General features: G+C 36.7%; 1 protein-coding gene across 2 annotated transcripts; it reads left to right on the top strand.

Moving 5' to 3' along the window:
- Positions 1-283: 283 nt before the first annotated feature.
- LOC107808766 (UDP-sugar pyrophosphorylase) lies at positions 284-17,699 on the top strand. 2 transcript variants are annotated; one of them, XM_016633333.2, is made up of 18 exons: positions 284-467; positions 618-761; positions 958-1,062; positions 3,310-3,426; positions 4,340-4,480; positions 4,728-4,827; positions 6,629-6,756; positions 6,836-6,907; positions 7,033-7,097; positions 7,758-7,818; positions 7,932-8,049; positions 11,203-11,327; positions 13,010-13,086; positions 14,952-15,057; positions 15,165-15,224; positions 16,099-16,179; positions 16,838-17,077; positions 17,268-17,699. In XM_016633333.2, the coding sequence occupies exons 2-18, from the start codon at positions 657-659 to the stop codon at positions 17,433-17,435; spliced, it is 1,869 nt and encodes a 622-aa protein (XP_016488819.1). In that variant the 5' UTR covers positions 284-467; positions 618-656; the 3' UTR covers positions 17,436-17,699. The 2 variants fall into 2 exon arrangements, with proteins under 2 accessions (XP_016488819.1, XP_075082608.1); XM_075226507.1 differs by lacking the exon at positions 284-467 and having other exon boundaries at positions 540-761.
- Positions 17,700-18,180: the final 481 nt, after the last annotated feature.

The following is an 18,180-nucleotide window of genomic DNA, read 5'->3' as shown; positions in this document are numbered from 1 at the left end:
GTTAATGCTTCGGTACGTAACTTGAACTGAAAAACAACAGCATATAAAAAGGTGGAAGATTTGTTAGTGACAGCTTTTTACGTTACTTAGTATGAATCAATTATTTCTACAAAGAAAACGAGAACGATATAGTTTTTTAGAGAGGAAAATAGTAGCCCACACTTAGCCAAGAAACTTAAGAAAACATAATCAAGATACTAATTACATATATTTAATTATTCTTAGAAATAGATAAATCTGGATACTCATTAAATAATCTTCCATCACTTTCTTTTTTCTTTCCATTTTCCCCACCTATTCAAATCTCAAAACATTCTCCGAGATTCCACAATCCCCAAAAATACCAAAAACATAAAATTAATAATAAATAAATAAATACTATAGTATAAAAGAAAACACCTTTACATCATTACATGTTCCGGTCAGGTCACGAATCTGGTACGTACTCAATTCCCCATCCCTATCAGGTAACTAACAGCAAACAGCATTCTCACCGTTTCTTCCGGTCACCCGTCTTCCTTTTCTTTTCTCCCAGATCTCTCTCTCTCTCTCTCTCTCGCTATATATTCAAACCATTCTCAACTTCACATAATTTCTTCTTCTATTTTGATTTACAGTTAATTATTACAATCCTCTAAAGCATCGGCGACGGCAAAATGACATCGACGGCGGATGAATTCTCGAAGCTTAACATTGGTGGCGATTGGGCTTCCTCTGCTCCAAATCTCCAGAAAAACCTCTCTCTTCTTTCCCCTGAACAGGTTCTAATATATTTTTGCAAAAAGGATTACGTTCTGATTAGTGATTATCACTGCGAATTAACACATTGTAGACAGGCTATTTTACGGTATTTTTATTGTCAGTGTGTAAAAAGTTAAACTCGTTTGTGTAGTTGAATTGATATTGATTTTTATGTGTGGAGTTGAATTGAGATTGATGTGTGTGTGGTGATATTAGGTAGAGTTAGCGAAGGTGTTGTTAGAGAAGGAGCAAAGTCACTTGTTTCAGCATTGGTCAGAGCCTGGAGTTGATGATGATGAGAAATGTGCCTTTTTTGATCAGGTGTGTCCAGCTTTTTTTATTCTGATTTTTTATTTTTATAATTGTTTTTCCGGATGCATTTGTTTGTTTTAAATAAACTCGATTTTGATGTCACCATGGTACAACCTATGCATATTTAAGCTGGCTAGACTATGATCAAGTTTTACTTTTGAAGTATTTTTCTTTTCTTTAAAGCTCCGTTCTTGACTTTCACTTTCATATTGTTGAATATGAAATGTTATCCACAAACAAAGAAATCGTAATAAGAAGAGGAGTCTTGGCGTAACTGATAAAGTTGTTACCATGTGACCAGGAGGTCACGGGCTTGAGCCGTTGAAATAGACTCTTGCAGAAATGCAGGGTAAGACTGCGTACAATAGACCCTTGTGGTCCGGCCCTTCCTTGGACCCCGCGCATTGCGGAGCTTAGTGTACCGGGCTGCCCCTTTTTTTAAAGAAAGAAATCGTAATAAGGGATTATCATCCTCAGTAATTTGAGTGGGAATATAATTATATAAATACTGAAGAACCAATAAACGCCAAAGCAGAGTCTACGGTTAGTGGTCAGTGTTACTGGTGGATTTCAGATTACAGGCAAATATAGATCAAATGTGATTTTTAGCCAGTTTGGTCAAGCTTCTTTTTGGCCAAAAGTGCTTTTTTTCCTTCCTAAAGTTAAGGCGTTTGACCAAACTTTTAGAAGGAAAAAAATGCTTTTGAGTAGAAACAATTTTTGAGAAGCAGAAAAAAATAGCTTCTCCCAAAAGCACTTTTGAGAAAAATAAGCTTAAAAGCACTTTTGAGAAAAATACGCTTAAAAGCACTTTTTAAAAGCTTGGCCAAACCCTTATTACTGCTCAAACGCGCTTTTCAAATTAGTTACCCAAGCACAAACTGCTTCTTATCAAAAGTACTTTTTTGAAAAGCACTTCTCAAAATAAGTTGATTTTATAAGCTTGGCCAAACCTGCTTTTAAACAGACTGGTCGATCCTGGCTTACATGCAACATGTAAATCAAAGGGAAAAAAAACAGGTTGATCCTCTCCTCAAGGTCCAATTAGCACCTTCAATATAGCTTTGTTCAAAAGAATGCTTACTGAGAATAGCGAATGCTCAAACCAATTCCCCGATCAATGATCTCCAATCTCTCCAGTTAAGACCAGGGATAAATAGATTAAGACGACATCGAGGAAAAATGAAACATATTGAACCACACTGACTCTATAAATGGGGTTAACGGAATGTACCCCCTTTATGCTAGAATTTTCTGACCAATGAATACTGCTCAGAGTAGCTTTGGCTTCAAGACTCCGGAGTCATCAACTCATATCTACTGAGAAATCGACTCATATGTAACTGGAAAGCTTCTGCATGTCAACCTTGGCACCTAACACGGAGAGAATTCTTTTGTCCTAGTTGTGTGGTGTCTCTACTATTGATAAGGGAAATGCACCTTGGCTGTCTTTGCAGCGCCCTGTATTTTTCCCCACAACAAAGCTTCATCAGGACGGGCGCCAGAATCAATCCCATCAAACTCTTGTTTTTTGATGTACACAACAAAATCTGCACCATTGCATATCATATTGGCATCACAAACATGGTGCTTAGGCAACCCTCCGCTTAGGATAATAATAATAATAATAATTCCGGTCTTCTTGGAACCAACGACGATTTCACCATTTATTGCCCTGATTTCTCCTATGATGTCAATGACTATACCAGGATTGGGATCTGGCAGTCTGGATTTTCCTTTTAGAAAGAATGGAAGTATAGCATGTCACACAGTGAAACCATTGGTCAAGCCTGGAAAGAAGACAGGCTATGCATTGTGTTTCTTTCTTTTGAACAATTCAAGCTGACCAACTAGCTTTCAATTGCAACTGAATTTTAACAGTGCAAGCAATTTAACTCCCATTAGGTTGTTTTGGTTACTTACATGCTGAAATTCGGGATGTGATAAGGTTGTAGTTTGCTGTTTGCAAAATTAAAAAATTGATCTTGTTTCTCTTTTGCAGTTTAAAGCTTATATGACAATTTATATGAAGCATTTGCTCGTGCTTAATTATTCAAACAATACAGTAGCCAAAATTTGGAGTTTGTTGTCGTTGTTGAATATTGTAGAGCTGGTGGTTGTGGCAGTCTTGTAATGCCATAAATGTTATCATTTCCTGTTGGGCTTGTTTCCAATGTCTTCTACGCTTGTATTCACTTCTTACTTTAATTGTAATAATTATGAAGACTTAAGTGTTATTATTATGCTTTCTTTCAGATTGCCAAACTTAATTCAAGTTACCCTGGGGGTTTGGCAGCATACATTAACACCGCTAGGGAGCTTTTAGCTGATTCAAAGGCTGGAAAAAACCCGTATGATGGTTTTACACCTTCCGTAAGTCACTGATTATGATGGTTTTACACCTTCCGTAAGTCACTGAATCCTGTGTTACTGCTTTAGCAAAACCTATTTTGCTAGTTTTCTCTCTATAGAAGGTAACGTCAACTGTAACTTTTTTCATCAAGCAACACACAGAAGCTCAACTTGTGTTTTTATCTAATTTATTGGATTGGGTGCATGTTTGAAAGTTTTGATTTGGTACATATATTTCGTTTTATGTCTGTCAGAAATTAGTGCAGGCGCTGCTTATAAAAGAAACAATCTATATTTCAGAAATCTGGTGAATATTGTTTATGCAGCTACTTTTTTCCTGATACTATGCAGCTACAGTAATTTATTGTTTAGACGGAGTGTTGAGAAAAGTGTGCCACTTAAAGTACTTCTAAGCTACAACTGCGGTAGATAGTAGTGGTGTATGTTGCATTAGTAGAACATCCTAAAAATACCTTATTAGCTTTGGTTAGGTTTTCATGCCTACTGGTCGACATATTGAAATGCGAAGTTTAGCAGGTTTTGGCTATTTTTAGGTGCTTCAAGCCTTTGCTAAAGGTCAAAGTAATGAGTTTATGCTTTTTAATCCCAAACTGATCATATATTTTTCCTTCACAAGATATTATGATAGTCTCCAAATTCATAATGGAAACTTTTTATTGAGAAATTATTCTTTGCTGTCAATAGTCTTTTATGAGATTTGTCACACTTCCTTTTCTTGTGAAAAATGATATCTGATGCTCGATGTTGTCAGATTTTGATTGTATTTCCTTGCTCACTCCTCTTACCTTGAAAAATTCGGAAAATAATTGAATTCTTACTAATACTTATGTAACAAGCACTTAAAACTTAGATAATATATTGATGTCTGCTCTAGATTAATGATGCATTAAAAAATGTAAGTGAACTTGTGCAGGTTCCATCTGGGGAGGTTCTGACATATGGTGATGATAATTTTGTTCAATTTGAGGAGGCTGGAGTCAAAGAAGCACGGAAGGCTGCATTTGTTCTTGTTGCTGGAGGCCTCGGAGAACGTCTTGGGTACAACGGAATAAAGGTAGAGCACGTAAAAGTTTCATGGAGCATCATTTAACCATCACAAGATACATTTCTGATGTTCAAACAATTCTTTTGGTTGGTTGGTCTAGAGCTTATTTTGATTTTTGTCTTCAGTGGGTAAAATATGCAGAATATTTTGCAACTTGATTAGTAGTTGTATTCTGTCATTTCACCATGCAACTACTAATCTAATGTCTGGCTGCATAAGATCTAGTTCTGTGACAATTCCTTCTAATTACTTGCAGGTGGCCCTTCCTAGAGAAACAACTGCAGGGACATGCTTCTTACAGCATTACATTGAAACTATTCTTGCTTTACAAGAAGCTAGTTGCAGCCTTGCCGAAGGTTGGTAGTAGTGCATGTTATGATTTTGTAAATATTTTCCGTAAGGGACAAAATTACAGTTAAACTGCGTCTTGTTCAGTCCCAATTTTTCATCGCACCGTTAGCATAGTAAACCAACAAATTATAGAAGTTGGCAATTTGGTGTAACCCAAGCTCCGGGAGGTACCTCTTCCTGGACTGTTATGTTAGGGACTCAATTTTAAGGAGGTTGGGAAGGGTGGTTGTGCTAGGGGATCCAGTCGCAAGTTTAAGATTCATGAAGCTGCTTCCAAGATTTGTTGACCAGTGTTTCTATTTGTGGAGTTTCCAAAATTTTGATTCTTTAGAAACCTTTTAGAAAGTTCAGAAAACAATTTAAACCTTATATTCTATGCACATAGTGAGGGTTCATATAGCCGACCCTAACTGGTTTGGGATCGATGCATAGTAGTAGTAGTAGTCAGTGTTGTAAATAGCGAGCGCTACGTCGCTAATAGTGTGTGGCAACGCGAGGCGAGGCAGCTGTGCTTTTTTGGTCTGTTGCGTTGCGAATCATAAAAGGCGAGCGCCTCTGCCTGTGTAGCGAGAGGCGTTGCGAGGCGACGCTATTTGAAAAAAACGGAAGAAAAGGCAGCGATTTAGATTAAAACACAAAATTAGGGCTTGGGTTTCACTTCTTCTCCTTCAGCGACGAGCAACGACCATTTCTTAGCAGAAAAATTAGGGCTTCGTCTTCTTCTTCTTCTTCCATCATCAGCCATCAGCACACTAACTCAGGTATGTTACTTTCTTTTCTTTTCTTCTTCTTCTCCTTTCTTCTTCTACTTTCTTCTTCTTCTTCTTCAGCTGTCTTTTTCTTTTTTTCTTCGCTCTGGTCGACTTCACCATTGCTGTCTTCTTCTTTTTTCTTTTTCTTCTTCTTTCTTCTTTCTTCGGTGATCAGCTCTTTTTTCTTTCTTTGCTTTGTTTTTCTTCTTTCTTTGCTCTGTTTTTCTTCTTCTTTCTTTGCTTTGTTTTTCAACCAGAGCTCTGTTATTTTTTTGGGTTCTGTTTTTCGACCAGAGCTCTGTTTTTTTTTTGGGTTCTGTTTTTCGACCAGAGGCAGAGCAGAGGCAGTAGCCCTTTTTTTTGTTTGCTCTGTTTTTTCAATTATAGACTTATAGTCTTATAGAGTAGAATTAATTGCATATTGACTTGATAATTTTTTTTCTATAAAACAGCATTGAAATGGCGTCATCCGATAGTAATAAATGAAGAAGATGATAGCCAATATAATCCTAACATTCATGAAGTTGTAGAATTTGAAAATCTTGAAGAAGAATAGATGTTGCTTGGTTTAGACTATTAGACTTTAGTTTATGAATCTACTATGACTATCTATTGAGTCTTTAATTTTTGAATTGATATATTTATTAATATATTATTGTTATTGAGTTTTTAGTTATATGTATATAATATTTTATGTTTTTGTATAAATTGTCGCTTCACATCAAAAAGGCGAGCGCTTCGCTGAGCGCCTCTCGCCTGAGTGTTGCGGGCCCTCGTCGCTATTTGTCGCCGCACGCTATCCAAAACACTGGTAGTAGTAATAGCAGTAGAAATAAAAGAAATGTTCCTTATGGATAAAAACAGTGTCAAGAATTCTCTTCCTTGGCGTAGAAAACAATACATACAAGCTAAAAAAGATTGGCTAAAAAGAATATCTTTATGCATAGAGATCTGCTAACATATCATGTTTCGGCCACCTAAAAGTATGATACATATCCTTAATACAATAAACATGTAGGAGTTTCCTGGCAACTAACAGCTTCCTTGTAATTAGGCAACTGCCAAGCGGAGATTCCTTTAGCTATTATGACGTCAGATGACACACATTTACGTACCATGGAGCTCTTAGAAAAAAACTCCTTCTTTGGGATGAAACCCACACAAGTAAAACTGCTTAAGCAGGTGAGCAACTGATCTGAAGAAGCCTATGAAGAATTAAGTCATAGTATCAGAACTCATATATTTCTTGATTTTTTTGCAGGAAAAAGTTGCCTGTTTAGATGATAATGAAGCACACCTTGCTCTGGACCCCCATAATAAATATAGAATTCAGGTGGATAATTGTATGCTGAATGCTCTTCCTATATTTAAAGATATGAATATTCTTGTATTCAATTGATGTTATTAACTTTTTTGGCTGAAAGTGCCTGAGTTTTGCCTATGCCTCTGCTTTATCAGACAAAACCTCATGGCCATGGAGACGTCCACTCACTTCTTTACTCAAGTGGCCTTCTTAAAGTTTGGTATGTTTTTACCCCTTTTCCCCCCTTTTCGTTTAAACCTTTGCTTTCTTTCTGCCATTCTCGTACACCTTAATGTGATTTTGGATGAACCAATGAACTACCCCTTTTAGCCTATATAAAAGTAATCAGTTAGAGAAAGATGGATGAAGGGGAGCCTTGGAGCAACAGTAAAGTTGTCTCCATGTGGCCTATAGGTCACGGGTTCGAGCCGTGAAGCAACCACTGCTTCCATTAGGGTAAGCTGTCTACATCACACCCCTTGTGGTCTTCCCTGGACCCCTGCGTGAATGCGGGATGCTTTGTGCATCGGGCTGCCCAGTTTGAGAAAGATGGTTACCCTTTTCTTTTGTAATTTCTGGTCTCATTCCATTGCTTTTTAACTTGAACTATAATCTTTAACCATGATCTTTATTTTTCTGGACCCTACCTTATACAGTGTATCCATCTTTGAAGTGAAGAAATGGAATTCATACTTTCAAGGCTTTTTTCCTTCGTGTCCTGGAAATAAAAGCTGATGTAAAACCTTTTCATTATAGCCTGTATCTCGTCACTATTGCACCCAGTTTGTATTGATTTTTTAAGAGGTGCACGTTTCACTTAAAAAGAGAAAGAGAGTTAACATATTTCTGTGATTGATGGTCCAAATTTTGTGCAATCTAGGCATGATGCAGGCCTAAGATGGGTTCTTTTTTTCCAAGACACCAATGGTCTACTTTTCAAGGTTAGTTGGATGCCTTATCTCTTTTTTGTTTCTTTTTGTTTTTGAATTGTTTCATAATCTGCTCATGTATGTTAGGACAATTTTATCAATCTGTACATTTCATTATCTTCCAGGCAATTCCAGCAGCGCTAGGTGTCAGCGCGATAAAACAATACCATGTCAATTCTCTTGCTGTTCCTCGGAAAGCGAAAGAAGCCATTGGTGGCATTACCAAGCTCACTCATAAAGATGGTACGCAGATGAGTAACTTACATCTAGCTTTGCATCTTGTAGTGGCCCAGGGAAAAGAACAGAAAAGTAGTAATAAATGCTGTGAACTTCGCAATGTTGGTGGCTTAATCTTTAGCCAAAATTTTAACAGGTCTCAAAAGTACTTGGATACTATCTGTCCGATCAGTTGATTATGATCCTATGAGTTGGTTGCCTATGATCTTCCAACAGCATTTAAGCTGGTCTTTTGAATAGGTAACTTGAGACGAGGATTAGCAGGATCTGTCTGTTTCATGCCTGATTTCCTCAGTACCTGATGCTCCATACAGGGCATGAGTGGGAGAACATATACATACTTTAGATGTGCTATAATTGAGCAAACATTTGATTATAGAGATTCTTCAAAAACGTTGGACCTCTCAAAGGTATGTAACAAGGAGAAGATGAGAGAACTCTTAGTTATTTAAGATAAAATAGCCCTGAGAAATTTGTGGACTATGTGTCAGAAGATTCTGGTTGCTGATATCACTTTTTACATACAGTTATGGGTTGCAAGGGGGCTACTTGGACAGGTTTATAGAAATAGTTGGGTAGTAGGTGAAGCCACTCAGGATCATGTTTCCCCTATAGCTGAACTTACCCAAGCTTCTCTGAGTGGAAATGTTTTCTGAATAGTCGAGTCGGTTAATAAATATGTTAAGCCTTACAGTTTTTTCTTTTGAAAATTATTATCACACTGACTCTGCAATTATAAATAACATGATTCCATGCGGACTTGTGATCACCATCCTTTGTTGAACTATTAATTTTGAGATAGCTCCTCATATCATTGAACATATTATGAAAATAAACATTTTCTTGATCTGGTTGTAAGGTACAGAGTGTGCAGTGGCTGCATGCAAATGAGCTCTACTTCACTACAATTTTGAGTATTGAAACTCCTAGATGTGGATAATGTGATGAATAAATGTTAGAAATGAAGTGTTATGCGAGGGAGGAAGTCCCAAACCAACTAAGGAAAGATAATAGTTAAACAATTAAAATTTAATTAAAAAGTTGTAATTCACAGAAATAGAAAGGGATAAATTACAATAACTGACCCCATGAGCTTTAGCTTTCGACTTAACTTTTTCTTCCGAGCCTTCTCTGTATACATGAAGAGTCAATTAACAGTTGAGTTATCGAAGAAATTAAGCAATTTAGACAGGTTGAAATTGAGTTGTAAAATTTCAAAAAATGGTTTTGAAGTCAAAAATCAAACGGAAAAGGGTCAACTATACCCCTCTACTTTAGTATATTGTTCATATCTACCCTCCGTTATACTATCGGGCCATATCTACCCTTACCGTTAGTCAAACTTTTTAAAAATACCCTCCACCCAATGGAAAGCCACCAGATTAATAAAATAATCATTTTAAAAAATTCATTAACCCATAACCCGTTAAACTCATCACTTAAAAATATGTAACCTAAATTTCTGAAGCGTCTTAACATATTTTATTTATTTAGAGAGTGATGGTGGAAGTAGGATTAGTAAGAACTTATATTTTTGGTTATTAGTTGTTCATGGTGGCATTAGGATGACATGTTGTCACTTTTTTTTCTTTTTTTTTTTGTGGTTATAATATGGTATCCCTTTGTCTAATGTTATGCATACTTGACAGTTGGTTTGTATGTTGGTAACAACTGATATATACTTTAATAATACTTGTGTTTGGTTAATACATGAAGTTAGTGTACTTAGGTTGTTAAGTTGCTTTCCAACTTGTTGGTGTACTTTCTTCATTCTTGATGAATTCCTTAGACTGTAGCTTGATATTAAATTGAATCTCCTCTAATTATTTTCTAATTTTTGTTCATTATAAGTTCAGTTGTTACTAAGAATTATGAGTATCCCATCCCATAGTTTGGAATCTAACTTTGGTTCTTAAGGCGAGATTTGACGATAATTACTTGTTGCCCAAATGCTTAAAGCAGAATAAGAAAATCATGATGCGTGAATACTCATCAACAAAGGCTCACTGTTGGAGGAAGAAATACTTTGGTAGATGCCCTAAGACTTCAGAACTGTTAACCTAATAAGATGTTATAACCATTCAAGTCATGGTGGAAAGAAAATTATGATGAATACTCGGTACAGTTCGACATGGTGGAAAAAAAGAAGAGAGAAGTTAGAAGAAAAAAAAAGAAATTGAAAAAGGTAGAATATAATAAACATACAATAAGGATATTAAAAGAATTGGGACTCAATATATAAATGAATATATGATTGACGAAGGAGATGATAATATGCGAGGAAGAAGTGCAGTAAATGAAAGAGGTTTAACGGGTTATTAATGGATTTTTAAAAAAAAATATTTTTTTAATTTGGTGGCTTTCCGTTAGGTGGAGGGTATTTTTAAAAAGTTTATCTAACGGTAAGGGTAGATATGTCCCGATAGTATAACGGAGGGTAGATGTGAACAATATACCAAAGTAGAGGGGTATATTTTACTCTTTTCCCAAAATCAGATTAGTAAAACCAGACATAACAAAAGGACAGACCCTTTTTGTATTTTTTTTACATCCATCATCAGCTGTATCAAGAACAAATTCTGAGCTGTTGGGAGCTTGAAGCCGCGTTTAGCCGTTTAACTAACTGTTATTTGCCAATTCAGACCTATTTTACTCTGCACGCAGATTTGGTCCTCCGTGTAATCTGCACCTCCGTGTAATCTGCCTGCTATGCTTAATTGAATAAACTGGCATGGTCCTGAAATCAATTTAAATCAAAGTTGGAGGGTCTCAAAATTGTTTCATCCGCTGAATCATCAAAAAGTAAAAAACAAAACAATCAGTTGCTTTTAAGCAATGCCACTATATGCCATAGCTTGGCCAAGTCACGACAAGTTGGGCTGCTTCTGCCTGTCAAATTTAACCCATGAGCACATAAATTATGCTGTCTTCTATAAAGGGTGACATTTGAGCTCTTTTAATGTATACGTTAATTAACTTCGGAGTCTTTTCTGTTTCATTTGTGATATTCTTCATCAGCAATAATTGTCTGGGATTCAGATTCTAATGTACTTTTGCTCTTAGGTTAGTACTGCGAAAAGATTGATGTTGAACATGGTAGGGGTACTATGTGAAAACTCATGTGGGTCTATCTGACAATAAAAAAAAAATCCTTTCTAGGGCGAACAATGGTGATTAATGTGGAATACAACCAGCTCGATCCATTGCTTAGAGCTTCTGGATATCCTGATGGCGATGTCAATTCTGAAACAGGCTATTCACCTTTTCCTGGAAATATAAATCAGGTATGTCTTGTAGTCTATATGCTGAAGTGTCCTTTTATTTTCTTTCTTGCCATTTTTTCTCTGTAATGACTCAAGTTATTTGCCGTAGTATTTTACACATAAATTATTTTACCACTTTGTATAATAACCCAGATATTCCTGAAGTTCTTGGTAATTTTTGCCCATAATGCATGGATCCCCGTGGTTACAACTATCATGAAAACCTCCGTTCTTTGATGTTTTGGGTAATAAAAATCCTTAATCACCTATACATGGGGACCAATTCGCTTTGCGACGTTGGCGGACTTGATTTTAACATGCGAACTGATTTCTGTAAAGTAACTAAGGATAAAATGCTAATATGTTACTAGATTAGATGAATGCAAATTTTAAAAAGAAAATTACATTTTTCCTAAAAGTATATGTAAGGAAACACCTGATAATTATAGATGCCAATACAATTAAGGAAGATGACTGTCTTCATTAGGGGTGTGGCAAAAATGGCCCAAGCCCATCTAACCCGCCCAACATTTTACGGTTTGGGCATTGATACAATTTTCTGATGGGCTGATTTGGGCATTGCCCATTTCAACCCGTGGAATAAACTTAGCCCAGCTGCAACCCGTGAAAGTCCCCAAATCCAACCCGTGAAGGTGCCTATTTTACAACTGTATTTGTTTTCTCCACTTCCGCGTTTCGTCATCTACTATGAGAATTATGCTTATCCCCAGTTTTCCTTTATTTCTTTCTGAAGATTCCTAGAAAACTATATGCCAAGATTCTAATTCATTTTAGATGGCTTAATTTGATTGGTTATTATTTTTCTCTAACTTTTTAAAGTAATGGTTACTTTAATTATTCAGATTAAATTTTAAATTAGTAGAAGGCACATATTAATTTAATCATGACACAAATATTATCGTTAAAAAGTTTCCAAGATCTTGAATTTAATGTACTTCTTAATGAGTATACCTATGCAGTAGTATTATGTATTGTGATTATATGATTATACCTAATTACTGGTTTACTAGTCATAATTAATTTAGGAAAGTATTTTGTTTTTCCAATCTATGTTTAAAAAATTGTAATGAAAAGATAAATTTTTTGTTGTTGATTTAATTAATTGAGTCGCTTGAAAATGTTTATTGATGTCTATATTGGTATATCTTATTAATTTATTTTTGATACCACATATAAGAAATAAAACGATGGTAATCATTGTCAAATATTTTTATAGGATATGTACTTATGAAAATTTCCTTAAAAGAAAGAACAAAAGTTGGGTTGTTGGGCTATGACCCATGATTTAGCCCATCTTGACCCAGCTCATCTTAGCCCAAGTAACTTTTCGGCAGGTTTGGGTAATGACTGATCTATTGATCCAGCCCATCTTGACCCGCCCAAATTCAGCCCAAACCGCCCATTTGCCACCCCTAGTCTTCGTTAAATGTACAGCGCTTATTGGAAGTTATATTATATAAAGAGTTGCTTGGGCAGAGGATCTCATCAGAAACAGAGAGGTGAAGTGCCCCTTCTTTATGACAGTAGTTTATAATTTTTCGAGCATGTAGTCAGCGGTAGTAATCATGCAAATTATGCTGTAGAGGCCAAGTTCCTCTGTAGAATAGCTTTCCTTTTTTTTTTTGGTTACTTTCGAATAGAAAGTAATTGCTTACCTATGGCTGTCTTCATTTGCAATGCAGTTAATCTTTGAAATTGGCCCTTACATTGAAGAGCTCACAAAAACAGGAGGTGCAATAAAGGAGTTTGTTAACCCTAAGTAAACATCTACTCTTATATCTCTATACAAGACTTGTTTGTTCAATGTTGTGGTGTCGTGTTGCCTGCTATTCCTTTGAAAATATATGCTGGTTATCTTTTTATTGAATTTTTGCTGTAAGTCCAGGAAATTTTTCCACGAAAAAAAATTGTTGAGAAATGAACCACTGAATTTAATATGCTGCTAGGAATAAAAAAAGCTAAATGCAAATGAGCTGAACTTGATTCTCATAAAGTAGAAATACGGATCAGCTCAGATGCTTTATGTCCAATATGTTTGCTCGCTTTTAAGACATTACATTATACCGAAGATAGGAGTTTATGCTGATCTAATCACCTGACGGTATATCATCTATGGCTTTCCCAGTCCGATTTAAATCTCAGTTCCGAGATCGAATATTTCAAGTGTTTGTTAAGATGGTATGAAACAGAAGACAGTGATGGCAAAGTCGAGGAGAGCAGAGAGAGGTCATGATGTCACAATTCCTGGTGTGAGGGGAAGTGGTGGAGAGTGTGGATTTGCTGAAGAAGAGACACTGGTCATGGCGTTTGGATGCTTTCCCCTTCGTTATTGTAGGTGTTTGGCTTCTAGCTGTAGTACCTAGCTTAAACATTGAGGATGCTTGAGAGTTCCTGGTGCCCTTGTCTCCCTTCATGTTCTCATCTTCCTATTCACTGTTTGGTCCTTTAATTTCAAGTGCTTTGTTCAGTATACCAAGGTGAATGTCATACAGCGAACATATCTTTATAAAGTCAATCCAGCTAAGTTCTCTGGAATATAGAAGCTCTGCTTCTTTACCTTCGGAAGCCGGCTGGTTCGCTGTTCTCTAAAGATCTGGAGAGATTTAATTTGATTTCATGAAGCAACAGTACATCTATTCAAAGGAGAAAGAACTTTCAGCAGGCTTCCTTATCCTTTAGAGGAGACATTCGATACTAACTCTTGAACACTGGCCATGGAACTGAAGCTAAAGCTGTTGCTGCAAGCCTGCAACTGAGAAGTGGGACTGGAATGTCTTCGGATATCCTCAGCCACAATTTCATAAGCTAATTAAGGAGCAGCGTGTGGAGTCTTTTGTATTCTAGGGCTTTCATGTTGCTAAGATGAACACTGGTATTGCAGTTTGTTCACGAGGGATGGGATATTCTGCACACAACCTTCCCGTATCCCATTTGCTGGGAAGGTTTATTTTTGTCGTTTTGGCAAGACTGGAACATTAACATCCAATGACATGTAGTTCTCAAGGGTTGGTGGGTTGACTGACAGTGAGGACTTAGAAAGAGAAATGATTCCAGCTCTTACTCTGGAAATTTTTGCATCTTGCCATTTTCTGTTTTTTTGGGACAGTCTGGTGATGATCCTAAGGTTGCGCTTAAAGGGATTGATTAGGCATCTAAATCAATTAAAAAAACATGCCAAAAAAAGTGGAGGTGATGCACCTGAGAGTGTAGCGTAGTGGTCAATGAAGTGGGTGCAAACCTTGTAGACCAGGTTTCATATCCCAGAGTGAATTAACAGTAGGCGATTTCTTCCAATCTGTCTAAGCCTTGGTGGTAGAGTTATTGGTATCTTTGTTGGTGGGAGGTAGCAGGTACCCGATGGAATGGTCGAGGTGCACACAAGCTAGCTTGGACATCACCTCTGTCAAAAAAAGAAAAAAAGGTGGAGGTGATGCTGTTCAGACTGTGCGCTTAAAGGATTGATTAGAGGCTCGTACTTTATAATTCATTTGCTTATTTGTTGTCTTTTTATACCTGTTTCTTCTAATTTCAACAGTTAGGCACATTGGTTGTTAAAATTCTCTCTTGTGATTTTAGTAGCTGATTTACCTCTTCTTGACTAATTTATGGCATCTCTTGCTGTAGGTATAAAGATGCTACCAAAACTGCTTTCAAGTCCTCAACTCGACTTGAATGCATGATGCAAGATTATCCTAAAACGCTGCCTCCATCAGCTAGGGTTGGATTCACTGTAAGTTCATACTGCTTTTGGCTTCTGATTTTGTTACATACGTTGTGAGTCATCTATGGTCAAGTTATCCAAGTGTGGAGATCACAATGCTTCTTACAATGACTCAGGTGATGGATGCTTGGCTTGCTTATGCACCTGTGAAAAACAACCCAGAAGATGCTGCCAAGGTATGATGAGAGGTTATTGAAATAATTTTATCCATCATATGTGGAGAAATGATTTCAGTAAATTGGCAAGTTTCTTTAAATTGGGGCTGGCATAACATTTTGATCCTCATGACAAAAGCCATCTTCCCTACTTCTAGTTCTTGCTTCTCATCGAAAGCTCTGATGATCTAGTGCTGGCTATATATAACAAATGTATTTTTCTCTGCTGGTTGGGTGTGGACCCCACCTGAGCTCCATTCTGAAAAATTTCAGTACAGAGGCCATAGGACTGAAGAATTGATGCTTCTGGCTTTTTCTTTCTTTTAATTCGACGTTTAGTTTTGTGTCAAATAGTTACCAGAAAATTTTCCAATTTAGGATGTTATCAAGTGTTTTCTCAAATGATTTCTGCTTCAAGCTCTTTACTGAGTTATTTAGATCTTATGCATACTCGTCAGATACTGTAATTTGGTTGTGTAGGTATTTCGTATCACAACCCAAGCATGTTTGTGGAGGCAGCATTTCCCTGTGGGATCCGAGATGACATTGTTGAATCTCTTTCTTGCATATGCAATCATAAGCTTATAATTAATTGGCATGCTTTGCTAAAATTTTCCCTCAAAGTAAAAAATGCAGTGGCATATTCCTTCTACTTTACTTTTTCCTTCGTCGTTTATAGCCACTATCCTAAGCCCTCTTTCACCAACTAAGAAAGTTGAAACAGCTTACTGACATTCTTAAGTCTTATGTTCTGACTTGTATTTCTTTGGCTTGGCATTTTTCGAAGTCTTTCTCAACAGTTGTTACTAACAATAACTCATAGGTAGTTATTGCTCTTGACGTGATTTGTTGTGGTTCACTAACTATTTTTTAATTGTCTCCTTTAAAATGATAGGTGCCGAAAGGAAATCCATATCACAGTGCCACTTCAGGAGAAATGGCCATATATCGCTCTCATAGCCTCATTCTAAGAAAGGTATTTCTTTCCTTCTGGGAATTCAAGTGAAAAGTTGAACTTTTCAGAGTAGTTCTTTCTTGACCTACGGGTATTGATACATTATGCACCAATTTTTGTGCAAACATCTACAGGATATAATATAAGGGAAAAGATTGCTGGAATCTGAAAGAGGCCTTTTAGGTTTTTACCATGCCCTTATAGTTTTTAAGTAACATTTAAACCAGCGGAATGACAATAGAAAAAAAAGACAAAGCAGAAGTTAAAAAGAAGAGTTGCTGCTCATCACTGGTTAGAGAACAGTATATCAGAACATTTTTATTTATAGTCATGTGCTGAACGAGTGGTTAGCAAGTCCAAACATAAGGTTACAGTTATGTACATTAACTTGGGTTATTACTGAAGATCCTTTTGTTTGGCCTCATAATAAAGCAATTTTTGGTCCTGCAACCTACTGTTTTCAGACGTTCACCTTTGGGCGTGTTCCTTGACAAAAAGATAGGAGAAATTTTGATTCTGAAACTTCTAATTGTGATAATATGAAGATAACTATCAACTCTTGAAACACTTTCCTAACTTTTTCCTTTCGTAATAGCCAGTGCCACAGATGAGTTCAGTTGGTAAACCTGTGTCGATCTAGTTGTGTGCATCAGTTACACTACATCTCTTTTTATTACAGGCTGGTGTCAAGATAGATGGTCCGGTTATTCAAGTCTTTAACGGACAGGAGGTGGAAGTATGGTCTCGAGTTGTGTGGAAGCCTAAATGGGCGCTTACTTTCTCGGAAGTAAAAAGCAAAGTCAGTGGAAACTGCTCCATTTCACAAAGATCTACAATGGCAATCAAGGGGCGAGATATTGCCCTTGAGGATCTTTCCCTTGATGGAGCTCTCATTACTGAGGCTGTCGATGGTGCTGAGGTATGTCTCAAGTCGTTGATCAAGTTCTGATCTGGATGGCATTATAGGGGTGTATCAGCACCCCTGATATGTCTTTTAATTGATATATGAGTGCCTATATGCTTGTAATTCGTCCTCCCCCCGGGTTCAACTTTTGTGATGAACATATCAGTTTGATCTTTGATACACTTACTGAGAATCATTTGTACAGGTGAAAGTGGGAGGTTCTGTGCAGAACAAGGGTTGGACAATTGAAAATGTCGACTGTAAGGATACTTCAATACCAGAAGAAATAAGAATCAGGGGTTTCAGATTCAACAAGGTTGAGCAGTTGGAGAAAACATATACCGAGCCCGGAAAATATTTTTTGAAGCCATAAGGTTGACACATCTGTACTGATTCAAAATTCTTTAGGAGCTCTGAGGTTTAGCTTGGTTAAACTGTGGATATTTATTGCAGATTCTGTTGCTTACGTTATGTTTCAAGGTTTTTTGTAACATTGTGACATAGGTGCTGGCTGTTATTTTGCCCCCAATCATTTGTAACTTAGTAAACTGGTGAAACATTTAGAAAATAATTCTTGATTTTTTTTAGCTTGGAAACAGAATAAGGTTGATTAATTAGTAATAAGTCCTTTTGAAAATTGTGTTGATTGCTTTTGAAGAAGTTTTCTTGCATTCAAGGTATGCTTGACGCTTATTATAAGCACTATTAGCAGACGTCACTCTATGCTTTGGATATACTTCCTCTGTCTGGGTAAATTAACACTAAATTGACTTGAAAGATTATCAAGGGAGTTCCATCGTTCAGTCTTGGCAGTTGAAAAGAAGATACTTGGAAAAGCTACTAAAAAGGGAGCCGGAAGTTGAGCTTGTGATTTTCAATTGCAGTACTCTATCTGATGATAGGCTCTTCCACTGTTTTATGACTTGCAGATCTTGTATTTCGAACTTGGAGAAGATGAATGTCCCTGGCGAATAAATGGATGCAAGGAACCTTTCTTTTTTCCTGCTTGTAGTGTTTAATTATAGTGTCTTCGACTATTTTATGACTTTTAATATTGTCCTTCCCATCTAGGCAACTATTCTGTGAATAAATCCAAAAGCCAGGGCTTCCCCCCCCCC

The sequence above is a fragment of the Nicotiana tabacum genome, chromosome 12, assembly GCF_000715075.1.
Source record: "Nicotiana tabacum cultivar K326 chromosome 12, ASM71507v2, whole genome shotgun sequence".
Taxonomy (NCBI): domain Eukaryota; kingdom Viridiplantae; phylum Streptophyta; class Magnoliopsida; order Solanales; family Solanaceae; genus Nicotiana; species Nicotiana tabacum.
This window is presented reverse-complemented; position numbering and strand designations above follow the sequence as displayed.